The 18,023-nt window shown below is 43.4% G+C and overlaps 2 protein-coding genes across 2 annotated transcripts in view; both read left to right on the top strand.

Annotated features, from left to right (window-relative positions):
• Window positions 1–2,387: 2,387 nt before the first annotated feature.
• On the top strand, window positions 2,388–11,841 carry LOC101775890. The gene is made up of 11 exons (XM_004977074.3): window positions 2,388–2,516; window positions 4,321–4,483; window positions 4,862–5,043; window positions 5,341–6,207; window positions 6,328–6,384; window positions 9,752–10,097; window positions 10,194–10,393; window positions 10,806–10,882; window positions 10,975–11,076; window positions 11,184–11,370; window positions 11,454–11,841. Exons 1-11 carry the CDS (start codon window positions 2,388–2,390, stop codon window positions 11,541–11,543), a joined length of 2,400 nt encoding a protein of 799 aa, XP_004977131.2. The 3' UTR covers window positions 11,544–11,841.
• A 1,761-nt stretch (window positions 11,842–13,602) lies between these two features.
• LOC101775473 overlaps window positions 13,603–18,023 on the top strand; it is a 6,131-nt gene continuing 1,710 nt past the window's right edge. The window contains exons 1-6 of the mRNA XM_004977073.3: window positions 13,603–13,808; window positions 15,495–15,660; window positions 15,843–16,024; window positions 16,141–17,040; window positions 17,154–17,210; window positions 17,623–17,968. Coding sequence (XP_004977130.2) covers window positions 15,525–15,660; window positions 15,843–16,024; window positions 16,141–17,040; window positions 17,154–17,210; window positions 17,623–17,968 — 1,621 coding nt within the window. The 5' untranslated portion in view covers window positions 13,603–13,808; window positions 15,495–15,524. The remainder of the gene's footprint in view (window positions 13,809–15,494; window positions 15,661–15,842; window positions 16,025–16,140; window positions 17,041–17,153; window positions 17,211–17,622; window positions 17,969–18,023) is intronic.

Raw genomic sequence — 18,023 nt, 5'->3', positions numbered from 1 at the left:
TCCATTTTCCCATTTATTTAAATTAAAATGTCTACCCCATTTAAGCACATCTGAAAAATGACTAAACGTGTTTTTTGGGCAATTTTTTTTCTTGAAGACTTTGTATTTGCCACTAACAGAGAGCCAATTCAATAATGTGCATGGTGGCAACTATATAACCGTCATCACTCATCATCACGTCTATGTTGAGCTAGATCATGCCCAGACAAGAGCAAGCTCTAATGATTTGTTTGTTCAAGTTAAGGCATCAGTTGTTCCTGCCCCAAGGAAAGTTACATCAAATTCAGATTTCGCAAGGATGATCGTCATCTACAATCTATATTCTACAAATGGTCAGACTTCATAAGGCCCATTTCAACTATAAAACCCAACAGCAGGCTCATAGATCAACGAATGGGCTTAAAATTGAATCTGAACAGTATGTGTTTCAGCGAGAAACTGGGCCTGCAAGGCACACCAAAAAGTTTGTTTGACACGCTCTTGTCCGTTAGGAGCCCGGCCCATCTATTCGCGCAAGATATGGGCCCATTAGACTAGAGTATCTCATACGAGCCAATTTCTTATATGTCATTTATAGTGTTTCCTTATCTGCCATCGAAATTCTTCAGTTCCAGGTACGCCACTAGGTAAAATTTCACTTTCCTCTTGTACCATTTCCGTTAGTTGTCTGTTAGGAGAGGGCTAAGTGGCAAGCAAAATGACAATTTTGCCCTTCTAGAATGAAAATAACAGATTTCAACATTGTGTGAAAGGAAAAAAAAAAGACTACCAGACCGTTGCCACGGAGGGCGTGCGCCGTGCGGAGCCTCATCCTTTCGTTGCTTGCAAGTGGTGGGCCCCGTGCTAACAACATGCAATGTAAATTTCTTTTCTGGTTTACGCTATATCAGAATTTTTTCAATTTTTATACGACCTCAAATGCTGACGATGTTTACGGTACGTTGGTACTGCACAATTCTATGTAACAAAAAGTATACATGCGTTCGAGAACATCAACGATTTTTCTTAATCATACTAATGGAATGCGTTTGAAATATGTTATTTTCATTCTAGAAGGGCAAAATTGTCATTCCGCTTGCCACTTAACCCTCTCCTAACAGCCAACTAACGGAAATGGTATAGAAGGGATGTGAAACTTTATCAGGTGGCACACAGGGGAACTAAAGAATTTCGATGACGCCCAAGGAAACGCTATAAATTTTAATAGCATAATAAGGAATTGGCCCATCTCGTATTCATCTCGTATGTATTGCCTTTTCTCCCAAGTTAATATGACATAGTTATTGTGGTGGTGACCCCACCATCTCCGACTCTACCTGTATGACGGGAGAAAAAGCTACTGCGCGCGGGATTGCGTTAGCACATGAGCGCACGACTTACGCACGGCCTGTGAGTTGCTACAGCCCATACCTTTTTTTCTTTTTTTTCACATTTTAGCCTATACTTTTTTTGTTTCACTTTAAAAAATACGATAACTTTCTAATGGAGTGATTAGAGTGTCCATTTTCAATTTTGTTTTCACCACTACATTTCTTGTGATGAGATCTATGAAACAAGACCCATGATGCATATATTTTAGAGTATTTTTTTAGTACTAGCAATTTATTTTGAATGTAGTGTAGTTATTCATGTACTAAGTATGTAGCAACTTATATGTAAAACTCTTAGCAACCATATTTTTCTCTACATAAGTTGACTATATAAATTGTCATATTGCTTCACACGAGTTGTTACAATCCTTTGCACAATATGACACATTTATCTCAATATAATTTTGTTACTGGACAATAGACATGCAATATAAATTGCTATGTTATCTCTGTATAAGTTTGATACATTGCCTACACATATTGCCTACACATAAGATGTTACATTATATCTAAAAAATTGTCTCTAGTTTACATAAGTTGTTGTATAGTTTGTATATAAGTAGCTACTAAGTTGACAGCCACCTGAAACAGTTTTAAAATATAGTGAATATGGATCTTGTTTTGTAGATCTAGTTGCAAGAAATATAACGGCGTAAACGGATTTGAAAACGGATGCTTAATGGGACGTAATGATCGGTTAAAGAAAATGCATCTACTTTTTCATCGATGACATTATTACTAGTATCATCCCGAAAGCGATATCCGCACATGTGATGTCCTCCTATCCGTATCAGAACATGACTTGTCTACATGGGTGAGAAAATATTATCCTTCTTCCATGCATGCAACTTTTTTTTTTATAGCACGAGATAGTGTCGTGGATAATATAGGATGCGGTAGTCATGGAAGTCGAAATCGGCTGCATGAGTGTGCCTAGGCGCTCTAACGCGCGACGGGTGGCGCGTTATCCTGCTCCGGGGCCCCATCCCTTTCCCCCACGATTCGGCCGATGTTGCTATGCTGCACAGGCTAGTGGGCAAGAGTCACGTTGGGACGCAGCCGAGGGGAGCGCAGAAAAGGAAACCAGTTCCGGAAGGGGACGCCGCTCGCCTCCAACTCCAGCCGCTCCAGGAGCGGAGCAATCTGGTGAGATTCTACCCGGCAAATCCCTACTGCTCGAGTCCCCCAACCTTCCTCCTCGATCGATCGCGCGATTCGTTGGGATCATCCGCGGGGGAGGGTCAGATAATTGCTTTCCGTACGAGCTGTGAGTGGGGTTTTCCCTTTCCGTTTTGGGTGAATTTCCGGAATCCTCTCGTGTTTTGCTCGTTCGTTGAGGGGTTTTCCGGTTTGCGGATGCGCGCTTGTTCGATGGGGACGGGAATGGTGGTCGAGGAGAAGGGGGTGTGGGTGGGGGACTGGGTAATTGCGGTTTGGATGCCGCGGCTGGGGTTTAGCGTTGCTGATCGCTAGGGGTTAGGGTTTAAGCGATGCTGCGATTATGGTTTTTTCGGGGTGCGGACAGCAGGATCGCTAGATTGCTGCGCCGTTTAGGGGTTTCCCAGCGATGGATCGCGCCGTTTTGGTAGAATTTTGGTCTGGTGCCTAAGCGCCAGCTATTCGATTTTGCGGTTTCAGTTGGGGACTGTATGCTCGCATCGGTTTATTATCTTCTGCTTGACTCTTCATTTCACAACCTTGTGGTTTGCGGCACAATGATTAGTTTGCTGTGAGCTCCTAGGGATGCGAGAACACCTGTGGGGTGTGGGCTGCCGCTACACTTGTGCGGTTTGGTTGTTTACTGATCCCAAGGGGAAGGTTTAAGCAGGGGCTAAAATTCGGGAATTGCATGGTGCCGGTTGTAGGGATTGCTTGTTTGCCGCTTATTTAATATTGGTTTGCTGCAATTGGTTGCGCTTGTTTGCGGTGGATTTTTGGTTTGTTACCTAAGTGCTAAAGTTTGCAATTTTGGTTGGCAATTGTACCTGCTATCACTTGTTATATGCTTCTGTTGCTTGTGGGTTGCAGCGGGAATAAGGTTTTATTGGTGTAAGGGCTTGTGGATACTAGATGCTGTGCACTGTGGGCTTTGGAACCCTAGTTTGTGGTTTGTGGGTAGTGGTTTTACATTGTCCTTGTATGATGACTACTCTATGACAATTGTTCTGTACAGTAACTTCATCCTTACAGTAGTGGTGGCGTGCGATGGTTTCCAGTGTGGCTTTTGTGAGTTGTGCGTCACATTTACGTTATATACATGTATTTGGTGCCCCGCATGGTCCCAAAGCTTCTATTGTAATTTTGGCACTCTATCAGGATGAAACTGAGTCTTGGTTCTGGATTAAGGAGGATGGTTAATTATGTGGTGCATCAGGCATATGGACTTGTTGATTAAGACTGAGTATTAGTAAGACACTGTAGAGGGGTTTGTATGTGAAGAGTTTCTGGGAGTTTGTGCTTTGGGTTTAACCTTTTAGCTGAGTTAGTAATTTGTGTCACTGAATGTTACGGCTATGACATTATTTACCATGTAATCTTGTTTCAGTTTGATTTTTGTTGCTTTTTTGTATGTCCCTGCATAACCTTCATGAATCTGTTACTTTGAAACTTTTTCCTTGTCCATATGTGAATCAGTAGTGATTTTGCATTTTTGCTTGGTAACATGATGGGACAGAAGGACTATCTATGCTCTCCTACTAAGATTTACAAATGGCATCCTTTTCTGTGTTTTGTTCTTTATAAAAAAGAGTGGACTGAATTGTTCTTAACTTGGATATTTCAAGTTGTCCCCACTTTGAGAATCATATATTGCCAGTGTTTAGTACCTTTTAATTCAACTTCTGTTGTAGATGTATGCATTGTTCCCATATTACCCAGTGTTATCTCTTTTCTATCACTGTATAAACATAACTTATGTGCCTTGCATATTCTCAAATTTTTTTAAGCACAGGTGCTGGAAGAAGGAGGGGCCTACAATCTTGCAATGCAAACGTATAATCAGAATAGCAAATATGGGGAACTTACCCGTAATCTCCGAGAAAACCAGCTTGGAGGGGTGATCTTTGGTTGCAAGTATGATACAATTGACGAATGCTTCAAAAAACAGCTATTCGGTTCGTGAAGTGCATTCACCTCTTGCTATAAGTCTTTTGTAACACCCTCGTTTTGCTCTTGTTAAGATAATATGATATTGTAGTTTTATGTGGTGATGGAAAATGAAATGCTTGGTTTCTGAAATATCGACTCAATTGATTTAACTTTTTGTTGAATTTCTTGCCTTGATAAGATTATGTTTCCTAGTTGACTTATCTTATATGATATTGTAGTTTTAAACTAATGCTTGCTCTTGTTAAGATAATATGATATTGTAGTTTTATGTGGCAATGGAGAATAAAATGCTTGGTTTCTGAAATATCAACCCAATTGATTTAACTTTTTGTTGAATTTCCCTCCTTGATAAGATTATGATTCCTAGTTGACTTGTTTTATAGGTCTGCCTTCAGTCCATTATTCATATGTGCAGAATGTCAAACCTGGCATGCCTTTGTTCCTATTCAATTATAGTGATAGAAAGCTCCATGGAATTTTCGAGGCTGCAAGTCCTGGTCAGATGTATATTGACCCATATGCTTGGAGTAATGATGGCTCTTTAAGGACAACTTTTCCAGCGCAGGTATCAAGATATTAAATATTTATACACTCACTCACTCCATTCTTTTTTATCTTGACATCCTAGGATCCGTGATGTCAAAGTTTCTAAACTAGTACCATTAATGTGTTAAAAGCAAATCAGCATTGACTTATGAAAAGTATCTTACTAGATGTGCTTTAGAAATGCTAAAAAGAAGTATACTTTTATAATATTGATAGTCACATTTCAAAGGCCATAGAAATGTAAACAACTGAAACAGAATGGAGGAAGTAAGTTTGTCCCGTTTCATTTATATCTGAAATGGTGTTCTTTTTAAAGGTCCGTATCTGCACAAAGACTCAGTATCCGCCCCTGCTGGAGAGCCAATTCAAGACATTGCTTGGTGACAACTATTATAACCATCACCACTTCTATTTTGAGCTTGACCATGCACAGACAAGAGCTTTAATTTCTTTGTTCAAATCACTTGCTCCTGCTAATTTCAATCAAGTTCCGGCTGTTTCAAGCAAAAGGAATCTTGCAGTATCATCATCACCAACTAAAATGAGGCTAACAGCTGTTCCTGACCCAAAGAAAGTCACAGCAGATTCTAAGGAAACCAATCCATTTAGTGTTTTATCAGATAGAGCTTCTCCATTTATCTGGGCAGATGATGTGGACAGTGCTAGTAACACAGATGAGAAGAAATCTGAGGAGCTAGTTTCTGATTGTGACGATTTGGATGACAATCTTCTTCAAGACCAATTTGTTCCTCATTCAAATCCAGATGAGGTCAGTCAGAATTCCTCAGACAAAACTGTTGACCAAGTAGTGGAGCTTGTTGAATGCAGTCATCCAGTTGTCAATCCTGTGAACGGAGAAAGAGTCACCATTGATGAATCAATGCTTTTGAGCTCACTCAATGATCATATTGGTGCTGCGGATGTTGATGAAATAGAGAGTGAGGTTCACAATAGCCCAGGTGGTGTTGGGCTACAGCCTGAAAGACTGACTATCCTGGAAAAGTTGAAAGAACTATCTTCTCTACGACAGCAGGCAGCAATATCTTCCCAGGGTTGTGCTGATTCTAGTTCAGATCAATGCGTACCTGATGAAACACAGATCAATGCAAACCTTTCCGGTGACCCCTTTGATGTTACAATGGAGGATAAAACCTCGTCTGATGAGTGCCATGGAAATGCTGAGGTGACCATCATTCTTTTTGTAGCCTCCTTTTATTTTCAGTATTCAATTTTGTTTCATAACCAACTGCCTGACACAATGGGTGTAGTCCTCTTACTTTATTATTTTTACATTCCTTTATAGCTGCTGCAAATCATCGCTGATTTAACCAAGAGGACTGAAGCATTGGAGAAGAAGCTGGTAAACTATTTTTTTCTTAAATAATAGTAGAGATAAAAAAGTTGATTGCTTCCTTCATTTGTTTATTTGGAAAGTAAAAAAAAAGGATGAGCTCTTATTTCCATACAAACTTCTATCTTTTAGTGGGAACGCTATGTTTTCTTGCATGAACCATTTAGATCATCTGTCCAATGCTTATTCTAGCAATGCATGGCCTAAACATTTTTTTTGGGAACCCATACAAATAGCTCTAGTTTTTTTCGTATCTGGATGCCTTAGTGTTTTTCCCTGAGGTATTCGTGCTAGGAGATATTTTCGGGACATTATTTGATTGTTCATGCAAACGTTGCTGAAAGCAATGAGATTGCGTGGAATAATAGATTGATTAGGGTATATAAGGTGTACAAACATATAGGCAGCCCTTGGGAGAGGTTTATAGAATCATAACCAATCAAGGGATAATTTGCCTATCCTAATCTATCTAGGCACAACAAGGAGCCGGCCTGGGCCTTGGCGTGACGCACACTAGGCCCATACACGCACATAGCACATACATATCTAACACCCCCCCGCAGGTGGACGCCGTGAGTGAGGAAGAAAGTGCGGGTACTAGAGTTGTCAAACTTGTGGCCGTTGTCGCACTGAACAGCTTTCACAGTGGCGCCAAACTGAGTATGCACATAGGAGAAAAAGTTAGTCAAAGTCGCAAACGTGTCGGATTTTAGGCGTAATGGAAACGTCCACAAGTAATGAGAGCAGTCATCAAGAATGAGCAAATAGTATTTCTATCCAGAGACACTAAGAACAGGAGACGTCCACAAATCACAGTGTATGAGATCAAAATTGCTAGACGCTCGAGATGTTGATGACTGAAAAGGGAGACGACTATGACGTCCTAACTGGCACGCATGACAAATGGGATTGAGTTCTTTATTACAAAAAGGAACTGTAGAAGTGAATTTGGACAAAACTTCATGACCAGGATGACCAGGACGGCGATGCCACATCGACGGGTGGAGACGGCGGCGAGGGCGTGAGCAGTAGGAAGGCGCAAGGGGTACAATGGCCCAGAGCTATTGCACCTAACGATCAGCCTCCGAGACTCCAGATCCTTCACAGAACAACCAGCAAGATCAAATTCGACAGAACAATTGTTATCAGAGGTGAACTGGCGAACAGAAATAAGATTCTTAATAAGCTTAGGTGAAACTAGAACGTTATTAAGAGAGGTCCTTTAAGAGAGGTAAAGGACCTGGAAGGTGTGCTGCGCCAGTAGCCGTGATAGGGAAGCAAGGAGCCGTCACCGACAACAATGGATGAAGGAAAAGGATACAACGGGTAAGATGAATATGAAAGAGTACCAGTGCCTGAAGTCATGTGGGAGGTGACACCTGAGTCGAGATACCAGTTGTTTGCCTGCGGCTGGTTAAGCATCATGGTGCTGAACGTTGAGGCGAGGGACTGCTGATCCCAGGAGGAAGGCAGGCCCGTCACGGGGTTGTGAAAACCCGGAAGGACCTGTGGCGCCTGCTGCCCTAGGTAGGGAACCTGCTAGCCCATGAGCGGCGCCTGGAGGCTGTGCTGTTGTGCCTGTTGCTGGGCGTACAGGGCCTGCTGCTAAGCGAGGAAGGCCTACTACTGCGCCTAAAGAGCCTATTGAGGAGGCGTGGCAGGCCGGAGGGGAGTGTTGGGCTGCTGCCGTGGACCCGGGTACATCTGGATTGTACCCGTCCACGGGTTCCATAAGGAGGGACAGGGACCGCCGGCCTCATGTGCCACGCCTGGAGCAGGAGCCTGGGCGGTGGAGTTGTGGCTAGTAGGGGCCTTGCCATTGCCACCCTGGCGCGGCTGGCCGCCGCGCTTGCCCCGCCTCTACTTGGAGGAGGTGCTGCTGGAGGACCCGAAGGTCCCTCCCTTGCCACCCCCAGAGTTGTTGCTGGACTGACCAGGGGGGCGCGAGGAGGAAAGCCCGAGGCCGGTGCCGGCGAGGACCGTCGTAGACGGAGTCGAAGCAGGGTTCGCCATCGTGAGCTCCTCAAGGAGCAAGTCATCGCGAGCCTCCAGGAAGGTGCAGAGAGGGCGGTTGCGCCTAATGTCACGACCAACGGCGGCGAACTTCTCGTTGAGCCCGCGGATGATGTTAAGGACGAGGGTGCGGTCGGAAACCTCCTCACCAAGATCACCGAGGGCATCCGCCATGCCCTAGAAGCGCCTGCAGTAATCCGTGATGGACAGATCGCCCTGGACGAAGTTCCGGAACTGGGCGTCAAGGTAGAGGGCCCGTGTCTCCCGGTTGCCGAGAAACTGGGTCTCGATGGCAAGCTAGGTGGCACGGGCAGTGGCGCCGCGCTCGCTGCGCTCCATGACGATGTCGACGAGGTCGTTGGCGATGGTGTCGTAGAGCCAAGACCGGACAACACAGTCCATGCGTCCCCAATCTGGAGAGGCCAGAGCGAGCACGTCGCAAAGGACATGGTCTTGCAGGGAGTACTTGTTGACAGCGAGGAGGAACTGCTCGCGCCACCGTGTAGTTGCCGGAGGTGATGTCGAGGACGACGGGGATGAGACTCCGGATATTCTGCACAACAATGACTTGGGCGTGCAGATTTAAGATGGCAGCAGCTTCGTATAGCAGCATGGCCTGGTGGGTGTCGTTGGGCGCCTGATAGGAGATGGCAGAGGTGTCGTCGACGGCGTCCTCCTCCTTAGAGTCGGGCGAGGCGCCTATGCGCTCCTCGGCGGCGCGCGCCAGGGCGTCGCGGAGGAGAGTAGCAGCGGCGTCGTGCTCCTGCACGACGGCGGCGGCCTCTTCCTTAGCCTTGACGGCGCGGGCGAGGGCGGCTGCGCGCGCCTCCTTGCGAGCCGCGTGCTCGTCGGTGGCGCGCTTGCCTGCCTCGGCCTCCGCGGCATCGCGCATGGCGTTGGCGTAGGTCTTGGCAGCAGTGGGTAGGGAGCTGGCCATGGGATGCAGCGACGGCTGAGGGCCGGTGCGGGGAGGTCGCAGCGTGAGGGACGCGCGCAGTAGCAGCGCCGGCGGGGGCATGCAAGAAACTGCGCGCAGAGAGCAGCGCCGGTGGCAGCGTGCTAGGTTGCGGAAGCAAGCACGGGAGAAATCCGGACTTGTGATACCATGAAAGCAATGAGATTGCGTGGAATAATAGATTGATTAGGGTAATAAGGTGTACAAATATATAGGCAGTCCTTGGGAGAGGTTTATAGAATCATAATCAATCAAGGGATAACCTGCCTATCCTAATCTATCTAGGCACGGCAGGGAGCCAGCCTGGGCCTTGGCGTGGCGCACACCAGGCCCATACATGCACATAGCACATACATGTCTAACAGTTGCCTTAATAGGATATTCTAATTATTTTCTGTTGTTTTCCAGGTTGGGTCAGACCAAGAAGTACTTTCATTGAGGGAAGTGGTTAAAGACTCAGGAAGAAAAGTTCAGCAACTGGAATACCTTGTAGATGAGTTACAATTCAAATTTGACTCTTCGCTATCTCATCTTGGAAGCATGTGCAATACTCTAGCCAAGCCATCAATATTCCTGATTGGTGGTTATAATGGTGTGACCTGGTTATCATCTCTTGATTCTTTTTCTCCTGAGAAAGACATGCTGGTGGGTCTCACACCAATGAGTTCTCCACGCTCATATGCATCTGCTGCTGCATTGGATGGTCACATATTTGCTTTTGGTGGTGGAGATGGCATGTCATGGTATAACACAGGTATACCATGGTGTTCGCATTATGTTTGTGTGAATTCTTTTGCATCAGCTTTCATTTTAGTTGCATGTATTTACTTCTATCTGTTTCTTTTTGTAGTGGAATGCTATAGTTCAAGGAATAATGAGTGGACGGAATGCCCTTCCTTGAACCGGAAGAAAGGAAGTCTTGCCGGAATATGTCTTAATGAGAAAATATATGCTATTGGTGGAGGAGATGGAAATGAAACTTATTCAGAAGTTGAGATGTTTGATCCGTATCTTGGGAAATGGATATGTAGTCCATCTATGCTGCTCTCTGTATGTTCTCAGCCTCAGTGTATAATTGCCCAATTTGATATCTGTTAACCTATTCCAATGCATTGCTTGACCTTATACTCCGAGTCTGCAATATTGTATCCAAATTCAAGAACCTTCAGAATTGTTGAACTAACTAGAGATATCCATTTATTAAGATCTGTAGTGTTGATGCCTGTTATAAATGTGCAGCAACCTATGATGTTTGTCGTCTGTAATTATATGTTATGATAGTTCATTTTGTTCATTGCATAGTTGTTTACATGCCCTGCCTAAACTTCTGATGATATGTACTAATAGGATAGCTGGACAGACATACTGCATTACTTTTGTAATATCTGTGGTAAAAGATAGTAATTAAATAAATCAAATAATCTTGAAACCATCATCTTATTTGGGCTGCGAAATATTCCAGAGATTTGCTCTGGCTGCGACTGAACTGAATGGAGTCATCTATACAGCTGGTGGCTATGATGGAAGCATGTACTTGGAGTAAGATCTGTCACGACTTCCCTTCGTGTTATTACAATATATTCCAACAACATTACTTCAGATACTAACAGTGACAAACACACTCTATACAGATCAGCGGAAAGGTATGATCCAAGGGAGGGCTTCTGGGTTCGGCTTCCGAGTATGAGTACTAGGAGAGGATGCCACGCCTTAACTGTCCTGGGAGACGTCCTGTCAGTAACTTTCTCTTATACTAGAGATCTCTTCATGAAATAACTAAGATAACCTTGTCCTTACATCTTGGCAAGAAACTTAGCTGCAGTGCTGACATATTTCTCAGATATGCTATGGGAGGGTATGATGGGGACAAGATGGTTTCTAGCATTGAGATCTATGACCCTCGTCTCAACGCCTGGAGGATGGGTGATCCCATGAACACTCCAAGAGGATATGCCGCGGCCGTTAATCTTAATGATAGCTTGTTCCTAATTGGTGGCATGCAGTCCAATGTGCAGATCCTGGATACTGTAAGTGACTGCCCAGGTGGAAGTTTACTTTTCAATCCTGTGCTCTGGTCTGATCCGAAGATACTTCCTCTCTTTCACTGCAGGTGGAAGTTTACAATGCAAGCTCTGGCTGGTCAGTCCTTGGTTTTGGTTCAATTGGGAAGAGGTCCTTCGCATCTGCCGTTGTCATATAATTGCTAGTCAGGAGTTTAGGGTTCATATCATCAAATTTTGTAACATCGCCTCCATTATAAGGAATGGTTGGCATAACTTGGAGTAAACTACCCTTCTGAAGCGCTCTGGTTATGAACAGCGAGAATCAGCATGGTATGAGTATGGCAGACCAAGCGGTCCAAAGTTTAACCTTTAACCCTCGTTTACAGACTAGAAACCATACATTCACCGCTGCATGTGGATGAACCTTTTTGTCGGATACCAAACCGATGGAGCACAATGCAAAAGAATCTTTTATGCCATTATTGCTTCATCTTTTTTTCTCCTCTAAGTACATGCTTATATGGCAGTGCCTAGAACTTTAAAGGTGATGATTGACTGGTTGAGTAGACTGGTAAGTTTGCAGGTTGCTCCAGGTTGCAGAAAATGTGGCTGTTGGCTTTATTCAGTTATTCTGTTCAGTCGTGTTTCAGATATGTGATATAGAGGTCACGATTCAGAACATTTTACTTTGAAATGCACTAATGCAGCGTTCTTGTGGAGCGGCTAGTAGGATCCGATAATAAGTGATTCATGTTTGTTTGACAAGTCGGCATGTCAATCAGCTGAGAAATCGGGGAGCATTAGTGATTGGATTGCCAAATTCTAAATGCTGTCAAAGGTCTTTTAGTCTCCTTTGCATTGACTGAAGTTGGTAGTTAAGAGTCCTTTACTCCTTTTTGTTTCGTGCTTTGCAAATACATAAACGCTGGCATAAAGATTCCGTGATGTCGTCTCAAAAAGATAAGGAAGATATAAGTGGAATACTTGAGAACCTGATATTTGTTAAAGAAAATTAATTAGACTGCCACCAGCGGATTCATGAAATTCATAAGCAAGAACTATACAACTCAAAGCCGGTGGCTACGATTTTAGCTCCACATTTTTTGCATCCTAGTAATCACACCTACATTAAGAGAGTGATGGTTTGTCGGAGAAAATAATTTTGAGTTCCACCAATTAATTCATTCTGTAAATGGCAAATCCAAGGGATGCCAGGATGCTTACTGCAAGTGGCTATAGTTTTAGCCTAAGAGGGTGGTAGTTTGCTGGAGAAAATTAATTTGAATACCGTGCACTTCGTTCATGAATTTTGTAAAACGACAAATTTAAAGGATGCCAGGATGCTTACATCGGGTGGTTATGGTTTTAGCACCACATTTACGCTTGCACTACACATGTGACATCCACAGCTACGAGTGTGGTAGTTTGCTAGAGAAAATTAATTTGAATACCTCCTGCTTCACTCATGAAATTCATAAACGACAAATCTAACGGATGCCAGGATGCTTACATGTGGTGTCTACAGTTTTAGCCCCATATTGCACGCGTACCCTACTTGTTACATTTAACTAGGAGCATGATATTGTGTTAAGCGAAAATTCGTTTGATTTCCATCCAATTATTTTTGTGAAATTAGTAAGCCATGATAGTTACAACAACAAATTTGAGAGGATGCTAAGATACTTATAGCTTGTGGCTATAATTTCAGCTCCATATTTACTCCAGCAGCAACATATGTGACATCTACTACTAAGAGTGTGGTAGTTTGCTAGAGAAAATTAATTTGAATACCACCCGCTTCACTCATGAAATTCATAAACGACAAAGCTAACGGACGCCAGGATGCTTACAGCTAGCGGCTACAATTTTAGCTCCATATTACGCGTATCCTACTTGTCACATTTAACTAGGAGCATAATGTTATTTTAGAGTAAATTGGATTGATTTCCATCCAATTAATTTCGTGAAATTAGTAACCAATAATAGTTACAACAACATATTTAAAAGGATATCAAGATACTTATAGCCCGTGGCTACTGTTTTAGCTCCACATTTACGCATACCTTGTTATGTTTACAAATAACATCGAAGAACTATCAACATGATAATTGGTTAGAGAAAATTAATTTGAGCGCTACTGAATTATAACTCACAAAATTCATAAGCCAAGATAATTCCAACATCACCAAAGGATACAAGGAAGAGGAACATCTCCACCTGCCAATCATCAGCCCGGTTCCTCGCTTCGCTTCCTCCGCGCCGTATCACCCGGAGAGCTCGCCCGCGGTCGCTGCGGCGGCGGCCCCACCACCGCCCCCCACTCCAGCATATGTAAGGCGCGCGCATGCAGCGCAGCAAGGAGAGTAAAAAAAAAAAAAAACAGAGCAGCACCCACCCAACCAAAAAACCAAAGCGCGGCGCTTGCGTTCCAGCCACCTCGGGAGCGGCGCGGGCGCAATCAGGTGAGATTCCGGCCACCCCCAGGGCCTCGAGCCGCCCATTTCTTCCCCGATCGCCCCGCACTTCGCTGGGATCATCCATCGGGGTCGGTTCCTCTCGTACGGCTCGCGGCGCATTTTTTTTTTCCGTTCCGTTTCGGGCAAAATTCTGGAATCTCCTCGTCTCCTGTCGGGGCGCGCGCGGGATTTCAGCCCCTTCCGATTTGTTGGCGCTTGTGTGCTCGATGTTGGGGTGGTGGTGGGTGGGAATGCGGTGGGCTGGGAGGGCTCGGTGATTGCGGTTTTGGTGGCTCGTTGGGGTTTAGCGCTGTTGATCACTAGGGGTTAGGGTTTAAACCGAGGCCAAGTTTTCGGGTGTTGCGGGGTGCCGATTGCTGGGATGCTAGTCCGTTGCGTCGTTTAGCTGTTCATCGCAGTCATTGGTTTGGTGGGTTTTTTGGTTGGTTGGCTGGGCGCCATTTTTTTCATTAGAAAAATCCCCTGCAATTTTGGTGGGTAACTGCTTGCATGCAGTTTTGTCTCCTCTCCGCTTCACTTATAGGTTGCCGTGGATAAAGTTATGTACTTTTTTCGCGGGTTGGAAGAAAATTTACTTTATGTCTTGTGGGATGTGGAAAACTTGTGTGCGGTTTAACTGATTTGTGATGGCACGGTAACATAAAGAGGACTGCTTCTGTATGCTCACACGTCCTTGTAGGAATGGTGGTGTGTAGAATTAGTTGCTTTCAAGTTTCAACGCAGCTTTCGGGACCTTTTGAGTGACTAAGCCTATTGAATTCAGGTGTTCTCGTGCGTTGCAATTAGTGATGAACTGCTTGCTTGTCCACTGCGTGATTAATTAATGTTGTGTTGTAATTCTGGTGCACTAACGGATTGAGTATTGGTTCTGGCCCAAGAAGGCTGCTTAATTAGGTGGTGCGTTGGGCATCATGCATTTGATTGCTTTTAATCACGTCAGGAACTAGACAGCACACCTCTATAGCAGGTTTTGGGATTGTTCGGACTGTGTGCTTCGAGTTTAATCTTGGACAAGTTGGTAATCCGTGTGACTGATTGTTATGGTCGTGGCACTATTTCGCCACGGAATTTGGTTTCTGTTCATTTCTTTCGTAACTTTCATGTTACTGCTTAATTGTTGAGGATATACTCTCAAAAGCTCTGTCTATATTAGTCAAAGATAGAACTACTATTCCCTCACTTGACTAAGCATAAGCGAAAAAATGGCTGAAAGGGTATAGGGAGTAGTTCTTTTCTTTAATAAGGCAATTCTTCTCCCAGAATGCAGAGTCACAGTGAGCCAGAAATTGAATACTCTTCTTCCGAGTTAGTTCATGGTTTTGTAGTATTATTGTTTTCCTTGCTCAACTGTGGATCAGTAGTGATTTTTTAGTTACATGTTGGCATCAAATGGGTGATGCATACATCTGTTTTGTGGAATTTACCTTGGTATCCTTCTTCCCCCCCCCCCCCCCCCCCTCAAATGAGAACCAAAGTTGTGCCAACTTGGACACTTTCAGTTGTCTGAACATATTGCCAGTGTTCGAATTGTTTAGCTTCCCAAATCTCTTGTAATTTACTTTATGCTTGCTCTCCCTTGATTATGAGTTCATACAAAGTGTTATCTCTTTGATATCATTGTATTTGTTTAACTTGTGTGATTTCCATACTCCCAAAATTTCTGAAGCACAGGTGCTTGAACAAGAGACCCACAATCTTGCAATGCAGACACATCATCCAAATAGTCAGTCTGGGACTGGGATACATATTCGTAATCTCTCAGAGAAACAGCTTGGAGGGGTGATCTTTGGTTGCAAGCCTGATACAATTGAAGAATGCTTGACAAAACAGCTCTTTGGTTCGTAAAGTGCACCCATCACCTCTTGTCTTAACTTATGGTTTTTGAAATGCCATGCTCTATCGTGCTTAGTTGTACCACTGGCATTGGGTTTAGTTTACGAAATGTTGGTCATCTGATTTTACTTTTTGTGAATTTCTCACCTTAATTAGATTGTGTTTCCTGTTCAATTTATCATGTAGGTCTGCCTTCAATCCATTATTCATATGTGAAGCATGTCAAACCTGGCATGCCTTTGTTTCTATTCAATTATATTGACAGAAGGCTCCATGGTCTTTTCGAGGCTGCAAGTCCTGGTCAGATGTCTATTGATCCATATGCTTGGAATAATGAGGACTCATTGAAGACACCTTTTCCTGCTCAGGTATCAAAATTTTGTTGTTGGCACAGATTGTTTGGCGGAACACTTTAAATAATTACTGTAATTAATTAGGTTTATTTCATTTCATTATATCTGAAATGTCTGTATGTGTTTCTTAGGTTCGTGTTTGCACAAAGATTAAGTATCCACCGATGCTGGAGAGCCGATACAAAACAGTGCTTCTTAAAAACTATTACGACCGTCACCTCTTCTACTTTGAGCTGGACCATGCACAGACAAAAGCTTTAATTTCATTGTTCAAGTCGCTTCCTCCTGCTAGTTTCAATCGAGTTCCAGCTGTTTCTAGCAAACAGAGTATTGTCATATCTGTACCACAAAGTAAAAGGAAGACACCAGCTGTTCCTGACCCAAAGAAAGTCAAAGCAAAATCAAAGAATACCAATCCATTTAGCATTTTATCAAATGCAAGTGATGGTGTTCTAGATAACTGGGCTGATTCTGATGCAGAAAATGCTAGTGTCAGTGAAAATTCACACAGTGACACTGATGAAAAGGAATCTGGGGAGGCAGTTTCTGATTGGGAGGATTTGGATGACAATGTTCTTCAAAACCAATTTAGTCCTCATTCAAATCCAGATGAGGCCAGTCAAAATTCCTCATACAAAACAGTTTGCCAAGGGATGGAACTTGCTGAATGGAGTCATGCAGTTATTGATCCGGTGAATGGAGAAAGACACAATTTTGAGGAAGACATGCCTGTGAACTTACATGATGAGCATACAGGTGCTGGCACTATTGACAAAATAGAGAGTGTGGTTCACAATAACCCAGATGGCGTTGAGCTACAGCCTGAAAGACAGACTGTCCTGAAAAAGCTGAAAGAGTTGTTTTTCATACGACAGCAGGCAGCACTATCTTCCCAGGATCCTGTTGATTCATGTTCAGATCAGTGTGTACCTGAAGGAAAGCCAGTCAATGCAAACTTTTCCTGTGACCCATTTGGTGCTACCGTGGATGATAAAATCTCTTTTGAGGAACGCCATGGAGATTATGCTGAGGTATCTATGTTATTCATTCAGTTTGCTTTCGCTATTTAATTCTGTTTGATAACCCAATGCCTAACATGAAACCTATAGTCCCCTCATGTTTTTTTATTTACTTTCTCATGTAGCTGCGACAACTCATCGCTGATTTAGCCAAGAGGGCTGAAGCATTGGAGAAAAAGCAGGTTTTTTCTTCATCTCTTCTTTAAAACTGGATAGTGAAAACCAAATGAGGTTATTCTCAGAAGAAATAAATAAATGAATTTGCCTTCTGTATCCTGCAATTTTGTTTCCTTGGGAATATGTTTCTAATCCTTGATTTTCCAATCGTGGTAATATGTGATATGTTTAATTCAGTATGCAAGTGTTCCTTTCAGCGGGAAAACTATGTTTTCGTGTATGAGTTATTTAGCTTATCTGTACAGTACTTATTTCTGGTAATGCACGGACTGAACTGGATTGCTGTACCTTTTCAAATATCGTGCCTTAGCAATTCCACTAAATGTATTCATGGTAGGGACTCTGTTGGATAATGTTTTGTTTCCTGTCCAAATGTTTTCTGCATAGAATTTTCTTATATGGTTCTGTTATTTCCAGAATGTGTCAGATCAAGATATACTTTTCCTGAGGGAAGTGGTTAAAGACTCAGGAAGGAAAGTACAGCAACTGGAATACCTTGTAGATGAGTTACAATTCAAATTTGACTCTTTGTTGTCTCATCTTGGAAGCACGTGCAATAATCTAACCAAGCCATCAATATTCCTGATTGGTGGCTATAATAGCGTGACCTGGTTATCATCTCTTGATTCGTTTTCTCCTGAGAAAGACATACTGGTGGGTCTCACACCAATGAGTTCTGCCCGCTCATATGCATCTGCTGCTACATTGGATGGCCACATATTTGCTTTTGGTGGTGGAGATGGCATGTCATGGTACAACACAGGTATGCCATGGTATTTATAATATGCTTTTGCAACTTTTGCATGAGCTTTCATTTT

This window comes from Setaria italica, chromosome VII (genome assembly GCF_000263155.2).
Source record: "Setaria italica strain Yugu1 chromosome VII, Setaria_italica_v2.0, whole genome shotgun sequence".
Classification (NCBI taxonomy): domain Eukaryota; kingdom Viridiplantae; phylum Streptophyta; class Magnoliopsida; order Poales; family Poaceae; genus Setaria; species Setaria italica.
The sequence above is the reverse complement of the archived record's forward strand: the minus strand, read 5'-3'. Positions and strand labels throughout refer to the sequence as shown.